At 28.6% G+C, this 18,533-nt stretch overlaps 2 protein-coding genes across 2 annotated transcripts; both read right to left on the reverse strand.

Annotated features, from left to right (window-relative positions):
• Positions 1-3,465: 3,465 nt before the first annotated feature.
• GALK (Mevalonate/galactokinase family protein) lies at positions 3,466-8,533 on the reverse strand. Its single transcript, XM_047299246.2, has 13 exons — positions 8,244-8,533; positions 7,921-8,099; positions 7,746-7,792; positions 7,241-7,335; positions 6,985-7,067; positions 6,335-6,403; positions 5,634-5,819; positions 5,037-5,171; positions 4,729-4,863; positions 4,446-4,516; positions 4,165-4,242; positions 3,806-3,947; positions 3,466-3,705 (listed from the first exon to the last, which is right to left on the reverse strand). The coding sequence occupies exons 1-13, from the start codon at positions 8,404-8,406 to the stop codon at positions 3,595-3,597; spliced, it is 1,494 nt and encodes a 497-aa protein (XP_047155202.1). The 5' UTR covers positions 8,407-8,533; the 3' UTR covers positions 3,466-3,594.
• A 2,775-nt stretch (positions 8,534-11,308) lies between these two features.
• Positions 11,309-14,970, reverse strand: QQT2 (P-loop containing nucleoside triphosphate hydrolases superfamily protein). The gene is made up of 6 exons (XM_047299247.2): positions 14,812-14,970; positions 14,410-14,545; positions 14,080-14,306; positions 13,440-13,730; positions 12,127-12,332; positions 11,309-12,023 (listed from the first exon to the last, which is right to left on the reverse strand). Exons 1-6 carry the CDS (start codon positions 14,890-14,892, stop codon positions 11,732-11,734), a joined length of 1,233 nt encoding a protein of 410 aa, XP_047155203.1. The 5' UTR covers positions 14,893-14,970; the 3' UTR covers positions 11,309-11,731.
• Between the last annotated feature and the right edge of the window lie 3,563 nt (positions 14,971-18,533).

The raw sequence follows: 18,533 nt of genomic DNA on the forward strand, positions 1-18,533 counted from the left end.
GTCGCGGCGTTACACTTTTAATTTTTAAAAATTTAAATTATAAAATATTTTTAAAATGAAAAATATAGTAACAAATTTAATTAATAGTCTACAACGTACTAATAGTCAAAAGTATTTTGTAATAATTTAAATAAATCATTGAACTTAGTTAATATTGAGATTTTGTAAAAAATATTAAATTATTTGATAATAAAAATTAAAAACTGTTCAAAATGAGAAATAGACAATACATTAATTAAAATTACCATTTTTTTACAAATGTATTAAATAGTGTAATATTTTCAATATATGTTGGAGATATACTATTACATTACAGGGTGTATTGATTGTTTCGTGATGATCATGATGTATCAGTTATAAAAGAGTTAGGTTTTAATTATAAGTTATGATTTTTAAGATAAATGTTCGATTCAATATTTGAATTTGATTCACAGTAAAAGAATAGTTGCAAATTGCAAAATCATATAGTATTCATAGACAGCAGGTTTAATGGTTTCCTTTCATATATTTGTTTAATTTTTTTATAATAGATATATGTAATTTATTTATAGTTTTAGAAGTGTAATTTTTATTATAAATTTAGTGTGATTTTTCATGTTTTATATTTTATTTAAATTTTATGTAATAACAAATGATTGATAGATTTTAGTATGTGAGTATAGTTAGACATGTCAAAATTCATAATAATACTTAACATGATTTTATTTAAAAGTATATTTAAATTTAAATAATTATAAAATAATATTTGCAATTACGTTTGTAGTATTTGATGTATCCTTTTTAATTTATTTAAATTTTTCATTTTAAAATATTTAATTGTAAAATAATTAACTTATACAAATGCAATTAAAATTGTTGATGTAAATAATTCATGAATTTGATAAGCTGAGGTGTAATTTAAGTAGTATAATTTATGTTCAAAGTTTAAGTTGTGTGATGAAAATTTGAGAATGCCATCTGAATGGTTATGATGAATTGAGGAGATGAATGTTATTTGATTTATAATTGGTATATTTTGAATTATATATGTGGTATTGGTTTGAATTGGTATGGTTGAGAATGTCATCAAATTGTAAAATTGTGTTTTCTGCAAATTATGCATATTTGTAAGAGAGTTAACTTACTTAGTGATCGTTTGACAAAAAATTCGTTGAACGACTCTAAAATAAAATAATTCACTAACTTAGTAGTTGTTGGAAGCGATTGAATTTCATTAGATAGATTTTAGTAATAAAATCCATATGAGTTTTAGTATTAATAGACTTCTAATCAATGGACAAGTAAGTCTTCTAATCGTTGAATGTATAAACCTTTTAATAATTGTAATTGGATGAGTAAGTCTTTAAACACTATTCACTTAGTAAGTAGATATTCTTGTTGAATAAAACTAACAAAGTTATTCAGTCATTTCAAACTCTCATTAATTTAATTATATGCTTTTAATTTAATTATAAGATTGTGGTTAGGTTTAGTTAACTACATTCATTTATCTATATATAAAAAATATTCCTAAATATTCCTTTTTTTGGGTATTGGTGTTTATTTTAAAAGATCATCCTTCAAATAAAAGTTTTTTTTAAATTAAAATAACTATTTATTTAATTTAACCAGTTTTTAAAATTTAATTACTTTTTAATTATAAAGCTATATACACAAGAAATAAAAATTATTTATAATAAAATTATGAAAAATATTTATATTTAATAATAATAATAATAGTTTTATTATGATAATAAAAGCGAACACATGTTAAGTGAAGAAACTATAATCAAAATTCGTTAATACTTACGGATTAAAAAATTGAAAGTAAAAATAGTTATTTATTTTTTAATTTGCATGCTTATTTTTAGTTTTTTTTACCGAGGCACCGTCGTCATCGAATTCTAAAATTTCTCTAATGAACAGAAAATAGAAACCTTTTATAGATTGGCACTGTTTTCATTAAAAGCAGTGGTGGGAATGAACAATAATTGATGGATTTGTAGCAGTAAATTATTATTTTTTTCAAAAAAGCTGTAAAGGATCAATAATAGTGAGTTTAGGATCTCTTTAATAAGTGAGTGGACCTTTGAACATTAATTATTAGAAGCCCATGAATAAATAAAATCCAAATAAAAAAAAATGAGAGAAGCATGAAGAAAAAAAAATATATACATAAGACCAGAGATTAAATTTAACATGAGATTGATAAAACTAAGAATTGAAGAAGTGAATGAAAATATTCATCTGACCATAGAAACATAATAAAATAAAAAATTTATAGTGAAGATTATTATTATAGTTAATGAATAAGTTGTGAGATAAGGGATTTTGCAGAAGCACGTGGAATTCGAACCCCCGTCCAATAAGTAAGGTACAACAGCACGTGGGTTCTGATATTTCAAGATTTGTCAGGCTTATCTGTTACTCATGCCACTATCAATAATAATATCTAAATTTGTGACTACAATAATGAACTATTATTATTTAGTATTTGATATCTGAAATTGTTGTTTGCATTTGAGAATAAATATTATTTTTTAATAATCGTGATTGTTGTATGAGTATTGAAAAAAATAAGAAGGAACTATAAGAGGTGTGAGTCGTTTCAATTTTGATTCAACGCGTTTTCTGCTGCCAAGATTGTAGTTCCCGGAAGGAATCACGTTGGCATGTGGATTTCGCGGTGCTGGGAAGCTATTCCAATTCCAGAGAAGAAATACAATAATACAGGATGAGAAAGACTCAATAATACTGGATGAGTAATCCCAAAATTACTAATTGCACACCCATGATTTTTATTTCAATGGTGTCTCTCCTTCAAGTTGTATTATGTTTACTCCACTGTAAGTTTATACTTTCTTGCTACAAGATTGAAGAAGATTCAAACAACTTTTGATGAGGTTTGAATTTAGTAAATTTCAGACAGGTGTACAAAGTACGAATGAATAACATCAATGGAGTTTTTATTTGTTGTGATGACTATCAGACAAGTTCTTATATCATCCGATCCAGAATTGAACTTTTCAGAATAAACAATCCAAAAGGTATTTATACAAAAATATAATCATTCTGAATTAAACTATACAACACATGAATTTTGATTTGCAGATGAAACATTCTCGTAAAGTGAAAATTTTCAGAAACCCTACGCAAAGAGATTACTTCTCTCCTTTCCGGAATGCGTAAACAATCCAGGAGTTTAAAATGAATCACCTGCAGCAAATGTGGTGGTTTGAAAAAAGAAAATTTGTTGAAGAGGAAGCTGAAGACTCACACTAAACAATCCTCCATTTTATTCTCTTCAGAATTAACCCACATTAAAAACTTTACAGGTATTTCTTATCTCCAATTTAATAATTTGTGTAGGTCAAATAATTTATATGAAGAACTGTAAGGAATTTGACTGTTACCCAATCGCGGCAACTACTTCGGTGTTTAAACGCTGTTTTTGTGGTCAAACATTTATTTATCAATCACAGAAGATAACTGCAAAGCCATTCGGCAATATCATTTATTGTTTTCTGTCAACTAAAATAAATTAAAGACGAAAATAGTCCGTGTTTATATGTTTTGAGGGGACAAGGTTTTGAGGGAAAGTGGGTAAAAAATATACTAAAACTTGAATATAGCAGCACCGCTTGATGGCTTGGAAGCAAATACATAAAGGCCAAGATCGTTCTTCTTAATAACGCCCTTGTCTATCCTAGACTGGTAGAAGCATTCCTGCAATGGGTATAAAATTCAGCATTCACTACATGTTAATCCCAGGTCTTCGATGATTGATAATTAGGGTTACTAAATATTATTTATAATGAAAACAAACCTTTAAATTAAGGATAAATTGTGGAACTATGTTCTCCTTCACCAAAGCAACTGCACAACCACCCCATCCAGCTCCAGTAAGCCTAGCCCCGAGAGCACCATTGTTACGACAAACATTTACAAGTTCTTCCAACTCTGGACAGCTGATTCCATGAATAAAAGAAAATATCAACTCTAATTGCCGGAAAAGGAAACCATATCTTACAAGGACGATTACAAGGACGACATCGTTCTGTTACTTTAACGGTTGTAAAATCTCGCATGAAATATTCATGCCTTGTGAAATAATCCTTCCAGAGAAACCAAACAATTGACGATGCATACATTATTCTACTAAGACACAATACTCTATTTCAGTACCTGCACTCATATAAAACGCTGCAGCTATGATGACTCTCGTTCATAAGGTCACCAAGCCTCTTTAGCTTGTCCTCGTCGCTGAAAAAATTGGGTAGTTACATAAAAGTAATACATAGCTCACTTACAAAAGAATAACAATATATGCAAAGTTGCAAACTGATGAGATTAGTCCTCGAGGCATTTTTGTATCAAAATAAATAGAAACCCGTTAGACGAAATTCAGAGTGGTCCTCATCCAACTCACATTCAAGACCGACTGAATAGTAGTTCAAAACACTCACCTTAGATCAGAGGACACGACATCCTTGAAAGCATGTACCCTCTTTGCTTCTGAATACACGTGAGAAGCTCTCTAGAAACAAAATGTGTCAAATAAACAACAGCGTATAAAAGGGATAAATGCATTGGCTGTGGCTGTTAATAATTTCTATTCGATGGAAATTCCCATTGGCTGGTGAAATACGAAAGCACGAGAAATTATTTGAAATTTTCTATTTGGAGTATGTTATCCACAAAACCTTCTAAACAATTGGGCGTAAAGTAGATAATGAAGCTTAAAAAAACCTGATGCAACTTGTATTGCTTTGCAGCTTTTAAGACATCTAAATAAGCTGCATTGTTGCTCAAAAATGAGGTAAGCTTTTCCCCAACAACTTCTTCAATTTCTTCGGCTGTATATGGTTCTTCTTTCAAATATTCCTGTACCGAATGAAAAGTTTTTATAACAGTTAACAGGCTTGAGATTTTTATGAATACAGAAAAAAATATTAAAGTTCAAAGAAATCCATTAAGTGATATAAATTGTTTCTCAGATAAAACATAGTGTCACCCCGGGCAAATTCTAAAGATGACATCATACCAGGTTCAATTACCTTTACAGCAAGTACAGGATCAGATGAGTTATGAGTACCAGCAAATGTCACACATAAACCTTCAACATCAGACAGTGTGCTCACTTTTGATATTGCCTCTTTTGGATCCATTCCTAGCTTTATAGCTAGAACAATCTGAAAATTTTTGTAACAGCGATATTTAGTGAATTGAGCAACAGGTTTTCTATTGCACAGGTACATGTAATGAATAATTCCAACATGAAGCAACTACCCTTTGATGGATGCACATACACATTAATGATTAAGTCCGGCATGAAATTACCAGAAACATCTGAAATGAAGGTCTTTCCTTGTTCAATTCAATAATAAAAGTAGGTAAAATAATGTTCAGACTTCAGCATATGAAAGAAACTGAACAAGTTAAATCTAATTGACCAATCAAAAAGACTATGAATGTAATGGTGACAAACAAGACATTTTGGTAGTTTACAAGAAGTCATAAAGGACGCTACCAAACTACTTATGCATTTGCATCCAATAAATGTACCCTGACAGGTTATATAAAATAGTGCGGTAAAGATATTTTTCTCCAAATGTAGTAATTAAGGAGAGGGCACATGATTGGAATATACTCACAGAAGACAAACGGCATTCAACAACCCTATTGTTGTAATTTGTCGCAGCAGTAACAGCCTTCTGAGACTCTGCCAGAGAATGAGCTATCACAAAAGTCCCACCAGCAGGAAGTTGCACATCTGTTGTACGAATTGGGTTGAAATCAATCAGCTCTGCAAAGCCAGTCTTGGCCATGACAGAGATTGCCTGTCGAGTAAAACCAAATAAAAAAAAAATTTAGCCAAGGTAAATCGTCAGAATGTTGGAAGAGAAACACATTGGATAGTAATACCCCATATGCAGTTGGAAGCAGATTAATGCATCTTTGATCAATTACGCAACATACTTCCACAGTGAAATGACTATGGTTTTCAAATTGTGGCCCGGATCATCCCTAAGTTGTGGAATTTAATTAAATATCTGCATTACTTCCCACCCTAAAGCAAGCTATTTTAAACATCTAGTATTTTATACACGGTTGTTCTTGAGTTTCAAAATTCATGCAGCAACACCGTACGCCCATGTTCAATTATTCACTTAAGACATTATACTTTAGGTGTTAATTACAAACATTGGTCAAGGAGTGTATCAATTAGCAAGAAGCTGTAACATAGACGGAGTGTCACCCATAGGAGATATGGAGGAAAAGAAGATCTGTAATTGGGACATACGTTCACATAAAATTACAACAGAAAACATCTGTAATGAGAAAAGTGAAGAACCTGGTCCATTCCACCAGATTGTGTACCAATATGTCGTTCACAAGCACATGTAACTTGTGCAAGTTCTTTCTGTTAAGAGTATATGATTACATATGTCAGAAACAGAAAATAAAAACATTAAATAAACAACAGAACAACAGAATAAAATGTTTCTAAAATAAAGACAGGTATTCAACAAAAGCAGTTGTAAATCATCCATTTAAAAAGGTATAATCAAGAACTATTTTAGATGTCTACAAAAAACATAAATCTTAACACGATTGGGTAAAAAAAATAAAAAAATTCACGAAAACAAATAAATCATGGAAGCGTAGAAACGTAAATTTCAATGCAGCATATAATTTGAAATAGGAATTAGATCTGATCATCCAAGGTTGAATATGTGAAATTCCAGTAATACTATAATGTCAGTGGTATTGAACTGATACCGGATTTTGATATACTGTTACATTATCAGCTCCAAAAATTCAACTATTTTTTTTTTCCTTTGTTACTTAAATGACACAAAATTCCAGCAACATCTTGTCATAATTCGGAGTAATTAATAATTAGTACAACAATTTTAAAATCTTACAAGCTATTATATGTGGAAACAATTTATCCATTCAATGTTCCACATACACATGAGCATTCCAACAAAAAATTCATACCTTTGGGAAGTTCACATCAAAAGCAGCCATAATAGCAATTGTGGATGAGCAGACAAACGCTGCAGAGCTTGATAGCCCAGAACCTGTGAATATAAATAAATAAGTGTCGCCCTTTATCCTTTTAATTTAACACTGTCAACAGAAAAAAATTTCATCTCCAACAGAGAACCAGAGAGGCCGAGCAACATTCACTTTGAGGTAAATTGGAATGTCTATAGCAGTAGCACCATTCTAATTCCAAAATTAATGAACACACCTGTTGGCACTGTTCCATCAACAAGAACATCAAGCCCAACAGGTTCACCAACATCCACTCCTTTCAGTTTTGCATAGTCATAGAAACCTTTGTACCTTCAGAAATTGCATTACCAATTAATATTGAATTAAACAACAGTGCTGCACTCTTTCTTGTACACCCAAAAAGAAAACCAATACATCTATCCATAAGCTCCTCCATCCATATTTAGCGGATAATTTCAAATTGCACAATACCAAAGGTAAAATATATCATTATAACAAACTTGCAAGCACTACTTTTCATAATTTAAATAGATATGAATGGTAACCAGTACGGACATCAGTGCAAGACTAATTACTTGAATGACAAACAAACTGCACCATCTTGGTAGTGTTAACTGTCAAGCAATGTTCATGAAAGAGAACATACACAAAGCACATACATCCAACAAAGCTTGCAACTATCATTCCTCCAAAAACCGAAAGAATGGCAAGAGAACAAAATGTATATGAAATAAACTTACCCACAAATAAAATAATGGCCCCACTTGTGATTCTTCAAGTCGATTTCCTGCATTAAAATCACAAACAAAGAACACCAAATCAAATTATCAACAAAACAGGACGATCTTATTGTGAAGAATATTAAACACGTATTGCCAAAGAGAATTTAGAACACAAAAGGATTAATTAATCCACCTGGAGAGGATCAGCAGGATAAGTACAAACAGAATATTTTTCACCGTTCACGTTAGCAATCCTGAGAACCTTTTCCGCTTCGTTTTTCCGAATCGCCACGATCGTATCTTGCCGAATAGCCATAGGCAACACCGAATAACCCTCATAATCAATGTGCTCTCCGATCAAGTTCACTCTCCCTGCTCCGCATATCAAAATTATCATAAAACACCGCAAAACTCTAATCTCTATCATACAAACTAACAATTCAACCACAATACCGACATTAAAAAGCTCAATTAAAACAAAAATCTAGAAGTTCAGAGATAGAGAGGGAGAGGAACCAGGTGAACGAGCGAAGACTTGAGGATAATGACTGAAGACTTCGAAGAATTTGGACTTCAAATTATCGAAACGAAGCTGAGCTTCTTCAAGCGCTGAACCGCCCCCATAAACCAACTCTAGGTTATCGTAAATCGGGATCGGAAGATCCTCGTGCTTCGCCATTCCTCTTTCGTTCTTCAACTACACAATTTCAAACAAAAAAACAAACATATAATTTTTTTTCTCTCTTTATATATATATCTTCTCTGTATCTCTATCTCTATCAAGCTCTTTCTGTTCCAGAATGTAACGTAAACAGATTTTTTTACGGTCCTTTAATTTCGTAATTATCATTATTCACTCTCTCAATCATTAAAAATAAAATAATAATAACAATAATAATAATAAAGAAAAAGAACAAAAAGAGATTGTGTCAACTTTATTGGGACTGTCAATGACGTGATTGTACTTCAGCTACAAAAGGTTATTTGGATTGTGAACAAGGATGGTCATGGATTTGATTTTTTAAATATCAGATTTGAATCCAAATTTACTTCTTGTACAAAACTAGATTGGATTATTTCAAAACTCAGATCCAAAAATTTGGATCAACCTGGAAATCCAAATCCATTTTTAATGAAAGATTAATTTTTTTATAAATCTAATTTTAATTTAAAAAATAAGTATTTCATTTAATAAATAAGTATATAAAAAAGTTAAATAATATTTTTAATCCAAAAACACCTTAAAGCAATCATTTTGACTTTAACGGTTAAGATGCACTTACTTTACAAAGAAAATATAATTGTGAAGCCTGTTTTATGCGATAGCTGAAGAGCAAACCAAATCCTAGTGGGCCTTCATTCCAGGCTGAAAATAAACAGGAAAAACATGACGAACCCCACCACGTGATCCACCAGCGCAGTGGTAGCACCACCGTATTGCGAGCAATGGTAAGAATCTGTGCGCAAACAAAATTCAACGTATTACCAATTAGATTTACCTTTGATTGCTCACTGAAATTTTGGAGGGAACGCAAAGAAGAAAGAGGAAAGATGTTGAAATTTTCAAATAAAAGAGAAAAGGTTTCAGATTTATTTTGATCTGAATATATCTGAACTGATTTTCCAGATTTTAAAATCTATATAAGTAAAACAATAATCTATTTTAAAAATATTATAAAATATGGATCCAAAATAAAAAACAGATTTAGGTAAATGGATTAGAGCAGTTTAAAAATTGAGCAATTTACCTATTTAAGAAAAACCCAGAATACCTAATTGCGTGGCACTTGTCTCGTTTTGTAGATAAATAATACTTTTCATCTAATGACATGTCATGTGCTGACATTATTGAGTCTTATCGTCAATGAAAACAACAGATACCTTGAGCTAATTAACTATTCTAAGAAATCATTAACGAATTAATATCTTCCTGTGCTTTTCAATTCATGTGGGGATACGAAGAGTTTCTAGATTACATCAATTATTGTTAGAATGTTTTACGTAGAGTGTTCCTCCATGTTTTTAGATTCCTCCTTCATCATTACAATGCAAAGGTGAATGAATAGTATACACTCTTTTCTTCTTCTTTTTTCTCTTGGTAAAACACATCATTTTTCTTTGACTCTTTATTCCTAGGATTCATCTTGATTAGGGAGAGAGTAGAAAAGGTAAGAAAAGAAAAAAAAATAATAATAAAATATTTCAATGATTTTTAAAATGTTAAACATATCATTTTAATTTCTAAATTGATGTATAAAGTGTAAGACTGGTATAATTACCATCAAACATATTCATTCGTTTAAATCGTTTAATTGAATTAATCATATTTAAAAATTACTCAATGTATAATTTATAATTTTTTATGTCGAGTATAATAGGGAAAATTAATCTTTCGAATGAAATTAACATATCCCCGTCTTTTTAGGTGTTATAGCATTTTTTCACTTTTTTTTCTTCTAGTACATCTTCGCTTTACCAATTCTATTTTCATCTCACACATTTCTTTCTAAAGAGAGGTTGTCCTCTCAGTTACAAAAATATGAAAGTCTTAACTGAAGGACTTCATGATTCTTCCTCAATTATAAAATAACTGTAATTTTTAAAATACGATACTGATAATTACTTTTAAATTTATCTTTAACGAATTATATTAATAATTGCATTTACAGATAGTTAGCAAAGTCTAAATGGCTCTCCTAATGTATAAGAAGTATCATGTATATCTATAAGATTTTTAAACTTTATATATATATATATATATATATATATATATATATATATATATATAATAAAAATAATATCAAATAATATTAATAAAATAATAATTTTTCGTATATACGATAATTAATAAGATAATCACAATAATATAACACTTTATTTGATATATCATATATTCTCTATAAATATATAATATTTAAAAAATATTATAATATAATTAAACTATCTAAATTTAATCAAATATAAGATTAATATATAAATATTTAGACAAACAAATATAATCAAAATATCCTTTTATCAATAAAACTCAATGAAGTTCGTTGAACAACATTACTTAATATCTTAATATATTTATCGAATCTAGTATATAATATATATATATATATATATATATATATACACACTTTTAATAAATGTTATGTAACTATTTTTTTAGTTTTGATACTTTACTATCCATTTTTTATTCTTTAAATTTTATATATTTTCTATAATTTTCTTATTTTTTTTACAATAAGGTAAAAGTGGATTCATACCCCTTCTGCACATCCACTAGTATATACTAAAAGAATAAGATTATTATAATAAAATTTATTATTATTTAGTTTGTATGAAAATTTAAAATAAAATCATTTTAAGTTTTGCCATGGACAAAGTATATTCTATATAAAAGGGTAATCAGAGTTAGTCACGCTAATCACAAGAGCATTCTACAATTTAGAGACGGCACATTCAGCAATATCATTTACCTCCAAAGAGAAGTAGCTGCTAGACGCATTTCAACACACTGGAAATATTAAGTTAAGCGATACTCTATGTTTGGTGAAATTAAAATTATCACGGAAAAGACACAGAAAGAATAGAAATACTGAATAACACGAGACCATATACAATCATCTGGCCCAAATTTTCATTGTATGGAGTTATGATCCAAACAAAAACTACCAGTTAAATTGTAAGAAAGAAAATATTAGTCAGGTTTGTTGAATGTGGAAATGCCTATAAGAACCCCTTCCTTTGTCAGACAAGGCAAAACCACTACAGATTTCTGGCGCAGCAAATGTTCAAGTCATTTATAAATACAAAAACAAGTTGCACAAAAAAAAACAACTATCTTTGAAAGTATTGCAAAAACATAACGAAATAAACCTAGAGCAAATGGAGTTATATGAAATAAACTGGTTGGCTAATTGGTAATCAAACTTGTAAGGTTGTAAACATGTACACCATATGAAGGTGAAAAACGTGCTATACAAACTCTGATACAGTCCAATTGATGATTAATTCCATCACAGGCCGAACCTATCAACCTCCTCATCTTCGTCCTCATCAATAGCATCATCATCTTCAGTATATATCCCCAAATCTTCATCATCTTCCGTTACCTCGTCCTCCTCAACCTCATCTTCCTCATCCATCATACTTTTACTTTTACTTTTCTCTTTGTCCTTCAAACCAGTGTTCAAAACTACAGTTTCTCCCCCAGATTTCTCCATGTCTCTCCTCAGTTTATCCATGTCGCCCCTCCTACGGTCTTCCTCCAAACGTTGCTTCTCTTCTCGTCTTTTATCAAGATCAGCCCTGAACAATGTATGATACAATGAAGTTATTTGGTTAGCTATATCGAGCACCCTGTTGTATATGCTAAATCAATAGTAATGTAATAGTGAAAATAAGACAATACTTGTAGGTGTCCATGTATTCATCTGCACTGGCTTCGACAACCTTAAAGAAGGCTTCCATTCCTGCACCAGAAACAGCAGAAACTCCAACTGATTTCAAATTATTGTAGAATTCATCTAGCACAAGACAAAGGCTTTGAGTTAAAGTTGATGTGTATGACTGATCTGAACTTGCTGCTGCTTGGAATGCCTCAAAATCCTCCATCCACTAGATAATGAATTTCACACCAAAAAAATTGGATCAAAATAAATTTGGTACAATCTATCATGTAAGTTTGTTAGGCCAGGAAAAGACTAGATAAAAAAGAAGCAACAAGGAATAGAAAGTAGGCTACAAAATTTCCGAGTAGTCTTGACGCCAACTATACAATTCAGCTTAAATAGGCAAATGACAGAGCCCATAACCCCATAATAATGGCAATATGTTCAATCTCTATATACAATAAATTCCCCAACATGAGAGGCCAAATTAATAATTATGTCCATCAATATTGTTTTCCATTTCACTGCAATTTCTCAAAATTTAAATTACTTATGCCTTAACTTCAATTTCATAAATTAAAAGCAATGTCAAGTTCTACTAAGGATACTGATTGATGTTGATACATGCAATGCTCATTAAAGTCATAGACATTCAACAGAAGGGTGATACAATTAAATGTGCCAACTTGAGAAATCCTTCCAAAGATAACAAATATATCAAAACTTCATAGGTGAATGATTCCATCAACTTGAATGTTATCATTTCTGGTTTTGAAAAATCTTCTACTGCGAAGCTAAACCAAATCATAGATAAATCCAATGTGTCATTATGTCTCACTCTTGTAGTTTAAAGTTTAAACACACGATCCAGTTCTTAAAAACCAACATACAACGTTTATGAAAAAAGTGATTTGATGACCCTTATTTAGGGATTACAATAAATAGAGGTTCATTATCTTGTTGACAATAAAAAATAAGTAAAGAGAAGTAAATGATTTATAGAATAACTTATTAGGATCATATTTCTGATTCTTTTCAACTTCGAGTTATTTTTAAAGGTATAAGAGGTATATAAAAAACCAAAATAATGATTATTATATCTTTGAGAAGAAGTTATTATTTGGTGAGAAAAGCTTAAACAAACAGGCCTATAACTAAAAGTAATATATTAATCTACTCTGCAAACAGATTGTACTAGTTAACCACAACTTGATGTTAGTGAATGGGTAGATCAAAATAGTTTGTTAACTAAAAAAATTAAAGTGACTAATCTATCCAACACATCATTTGCAACTCAACTAAGCACAATAAAAATCATCAGAAACAAAAATACCTCCAATGCAAACTGATGTGCTGCTACATCAACTTTGTTGAATGTCAGGATGAGAGGTAACCTTGTCTTATAGAGGATACTACAAGCATACAACATGTTGCTCATGAAAGTTGTGGGATCTTCTGAACGAGGTGTATCAACTACATAGGCCACTACAGTGGGAAATGTGGATGCAAAAGCTTCTGTAATGATAGCACCAGAAGCAGACCATGTAAATATTTCAATCTGACCAGGGGTGTCCACAAGAACATAGTCAAGTTGATCTGCCCGTCTCTCAATCATAGAGATTACCTGAAAATGAGGTGATCCAAAAAATTAAAAAATGTAGTAATAATTAAAACAAATTACGACCTATGCGAGTAACTGCCAAGGTACACAGTATAATCTCCTTTTCTGCATCATAAGCTTAACTAGAAAAAGTAAAACCAAAACATTAAATCAAGGAAGTTAAAGGAAAGCCTTCGATCATATTGCCATTACAAGCAGACAGCATTCCCATTTGTGTCACTACTGTTTTTAGTGATGGGAATAAGATTGTCAGTTGAAAACACTGTCTACTTGTAAGTAACACTTAGTTTAAAAGCGAGTAACAAGATATGTCACAACTCAGTAGTTTCAAAAATTAACAGACCAACTTTACCTCATCAAACTTGGTGGCAAACAAGTTCATAGAAGTCAAAATTCCACCATTAGGGCCAAGGTTAAACTGCTTCATGACTTCTTTGTATTTAACAGTGTCTCTTATATCGATGTTGGAAGCATATGGAAGGGTCATGACGGCAGGGTCAAGATTCACCACATAACCCCGGATGTTTTTTATATGTGTATGGGCAACCAACCTATGCATGAGTGTAGTTTTCCCACTCCCTAAAAACACAGACGAGGCTTATATTCAGAGACTTGATAAAGCATAGCATTACAAATGAAAACCAGTTTCGACCAAACATGTTAAATATAAATACGAAATCACCTGCCATTCCTACAACAATAATGATGACAGGTTTTCTTCGAAAGTTAGGAAATCCATTTCCAGAAGAACATCCTTCAATATGCAGCTTGTTCATAGTCTCAGTGAGTTCTTTCTTTTCCTTCTCATTGTCTTTTACCTTCAAAACCAACCACAGGATATACTATTATCATAATCACAATTTCTAATTTAAGTAACCAAATTAAAAATAGAGGTGAGTTAGGGTTAATCCATTATAGAATGTATAGAATAAAAATTTAACAATCCTATGATACTAGTTAGACCTAGTCGCATGAAGTCAACAACACAATCTAACTTTAAATTGTAGCTTAATTTTCATTTATGAGTTTATAGTTTATTAAAGGGAATGAGAAAAAGAGTGAAAAGAGACAAGCATATTGGTACTTGATCGGAAGAGTCACCGGAATCCATTTGCATGGACGAGTTGTCAAGCTTCGCGCTCTCTGAACCGTTATCGACATTCATTTCCGATTGAAGGGTTCTGCGAGATCGATGTAGAGATGATTGAAATTGGGTTCTGGGGAGGACAAGAACCAGAGAAAGAGCGGAATTGAGGTTTTATATTACTTCTCTTGTGAGGGTTTATGAACCAAGTCAATATGCGAATTTTTGTAATATTTTTCTTTTTTACATAATTTTAAAAATTAATCAATTTTATAAATTATTATTGGTATCCTCTTTATGTAAAAACTTTTGAGTTTATATTGTTCAGACTAATAATATATTTAAATGAGAAACTTTCAAAAGATAACTTATTTTTGTTAAAATAATATCTATAAAATTATAATCAATCAAAATAAAATACAGTGAAAACACATGCTCTCTTGATAATACAAAATAACAATTATTTTTTATTATTAAATTTAGAACAAATAAAAATTAAAAGAAATAATTTATATAATTTTATAACATGATTTTGAATTTTAAAAAATTATAAAATCAGAAGAGTAAAATAATAAAATTATCGATTTTTTTGTCCATGTTTTCTTTTTCAATTTTAACATTTAGTATCCACCTTTTCAAACTCAAATGATTATTCATAATTAAAAAATATTTTTCAATTTTACTCTTTTTAAAATTCAAATAATTATTTATAATACAAAAATTATATAATAAAAAAATACAATTTTTTTATTTCATAATTATTTTTAATAAAAAATATTTTATAGCTTATTAAAATTTTGCTTCAATAGAAAAAAAAGTTATTAGAAATAGATAAAAAATGAATAATTTTTATAATTTTATAAAATTAATTATTAGTTTTAAAAGAGATAATTCTAAAATATATATATATATATATATATATATATATATATAAGTAATAAAATAATATAAATTAATAAAGGTAAAATTAATTTACATAAATAATTATGAATAGGAGTTTTTTGTAATAGTTATAGATAAAAAGAGCTATCCTAATTCACCTATAAAGTTTTATTTTCTCTGACAGTGATCTCCCTTCCAATTTTTCAATTAAAAAGAATTAAGATATATTTCACCTTTTACAAAGGACACGCTCTTTTATATATATATATATAAATTATTGATTAAATAAATGTTATAATTTACATTAAATAAGTTTCTTCATAGATTTGTTAAACTAATATAACAAAAGAATATTTTGAGTTTAATATATGTTTAACAAATATATCTATATACTGATTCAATGAATATAACAAAAACATTAATTTAATAATACGTATTAGACAAATATTATAATACATATTAAAAAAGTTTTTTCACATTGATTAAATGAATATAATAATATATGTTAATTAATCTATTCATACACGTATTAAATGAGTTTATTAATATATATTATACATTCTGTTTAACAAGTTTTACAATATATTATACAAATTTATTTATATTAAATAAATATAATAATACACATTAGATAAATGTGTTTATATATTAATTATAATGTATATAAACATGAAATCTAAAAATACATATTAAATCAATGTTTCTACTGTGTTTTTAGTAAAGATACTTTACATATTTTGTATAAAAGTCTAATACGTGTTTTTGCACATTCTTATTATTTGGACTTTTACCATGTCTATTATTTATATTTTTAAATACATATTAATTTTATAAACCTATAAATATTTTTTTCTCAAAACTTAATTATAAAACTTAAAATTATTATTATTTTTCTCAACCTCTAGAAATTTTTTAAATATTACCTTTTGAAACCTATAATAATTTTTCTCATAACTTAATTATAAACTTAAAGTTATTATTAATTTTCTCAACCTCTGGGTACTTTTTAAATAAAATAAACGGACAAACAAATACAATTCAACACAAGTTTAAAATTAGTATAATTAAAAATGCAATTGAGGTGTTGTTATATAACTTATATGTAAATATATATGTTTATATGACTTAATTAATTTCAAATTTATAAAAAAAATTTAAATGTGCTATCATTTTTTTTATAAATATATTTAAAATATTAATTTAATTTATTCTATATATATATATTTATTTATTTTAACAATATTTTTATGTAACGATAAATGATTAATGTATGTTAAGATATCAACATTATTCTTGACATGATTTTTATAAAAAATTATAAAGATAAAAGATTGTTTGAAAAAAATGGGTTTTTAAACTACAATATCTAAATGTTATTAGTAAAATGAGACAAAGGAATGGTGTTAGTTTAATTTTATGAAATAAATATTATTATGGATTATTGTATTTTATCGATCTGATGTGAGTTTCACTAAAAAAAACACTTTCTTAATATCTCATGAACCTATAAATCATAGTCGTTTCTTTCTCTCAACTTTGTATTCACATTTGTCAGTTTGAATGTCAAATTTAATTTTTAGTCAATAAGTTGTAATTTTTTTTTTCATCTGTCACGATATTTTTTTATTTTATTGTTATTATTATTATTAATATTATAAATTAATAGTATTATTTATTATTATTATGATTATAAATATAATATAAAAATATTTTTCATAACTGAATTCATTAAATAATTTAATATAAAAACATTTTTTACTTAAATAGTTTATTTACTTTGTTAGTAATTTTATAATTTTAAAAAATATTACATTTAAAAAAGGTCAAAGATAAATTTTTAGAAGTCACTTAAAAGATAAAATTGATAAAATAAATATTTAAATTTTAAAAGATATATTTAAAAAATAAAATTAGAAAACAAACGTGGATAAAAAAAATAAAATTAGAAAACAAACCAATACATCTTTATTACAAATAATTTTTGCTTCCCTTTCTTACCAGGTGTCTTTCAAAACAACAATCCTAACTCTTAGTTATTATTGATTAACATTAACCTTCGTTTCTCATATTCAAACAAAAATGGTTATAAAAAAGTAAAACATAAAACTTTGTTTTTCAAACTCTTAAGAAACATGAACATCTTTACAGAGACAGAAAGATATAAAAAAAAATTAATGATACATTAAAAATAAAATACAACACACGTAAAATAAATATAAAATTACATGATGAAAGTAAACTATAAGTGTCATTTATATGTACATAAAAGATGAAATAAACATATTAATAAGTTAAAGTTGGTTGGTATCGCTGGATCAAATTGTTAACTACTGATACAGCAATAGAGCATAAATTTTGCATGTATCGATTCGTATCTCTGAGAGGTGAAGTAGCTAGGTTCTTAAATTTGTTATTACACGACTTAATTTCGACATTAATAATATGAATTTTTTGTTTGACGATTTTATAATCACCTTCTTCCATGACATTCAAAGCCTCTCTCAGATGAGCATCAATTACTCTGTTGTATGAAAGAAGACAATATTTTAAGGCTTTTTTTACCTTAAGATCTGTGATTTGCCAGTAATCTTTATGAATATGTTCTATTGTAGAAGATGCATTATCATTCATAATATGAAGGGTTAAACGAGTAAATCCTGCCATGTCTTCTCTAGATCTATGCTGAATTGATGATCGTAAAGTCATAACACAAAGATGATAATCAGGTGATTGACCACATATCTGTTCTAACAAACCAGTATGAGACAGAATTGATTGAATTGGTGCAACCAAAAAGATTAAAGAGATCACCAAGTTGATAGAAATGAAACTTGTAAGTG

This window comes from Vigna umbellata, chromosome 1 (genome assembly GCF_029865625.1).
Source record: "Vigna umbellata cultivar VRB3 chromosome 1, Vumbellata_1.0, whole genome shotgun sequence".
Taxonomy (NCBI): domain Eukaryota; kingdom Viridiplantae; phylum Streptophyta; class Magnoliopsida; order Fabales; family Fabaceae; genus Vigna; species Vigna umbellata.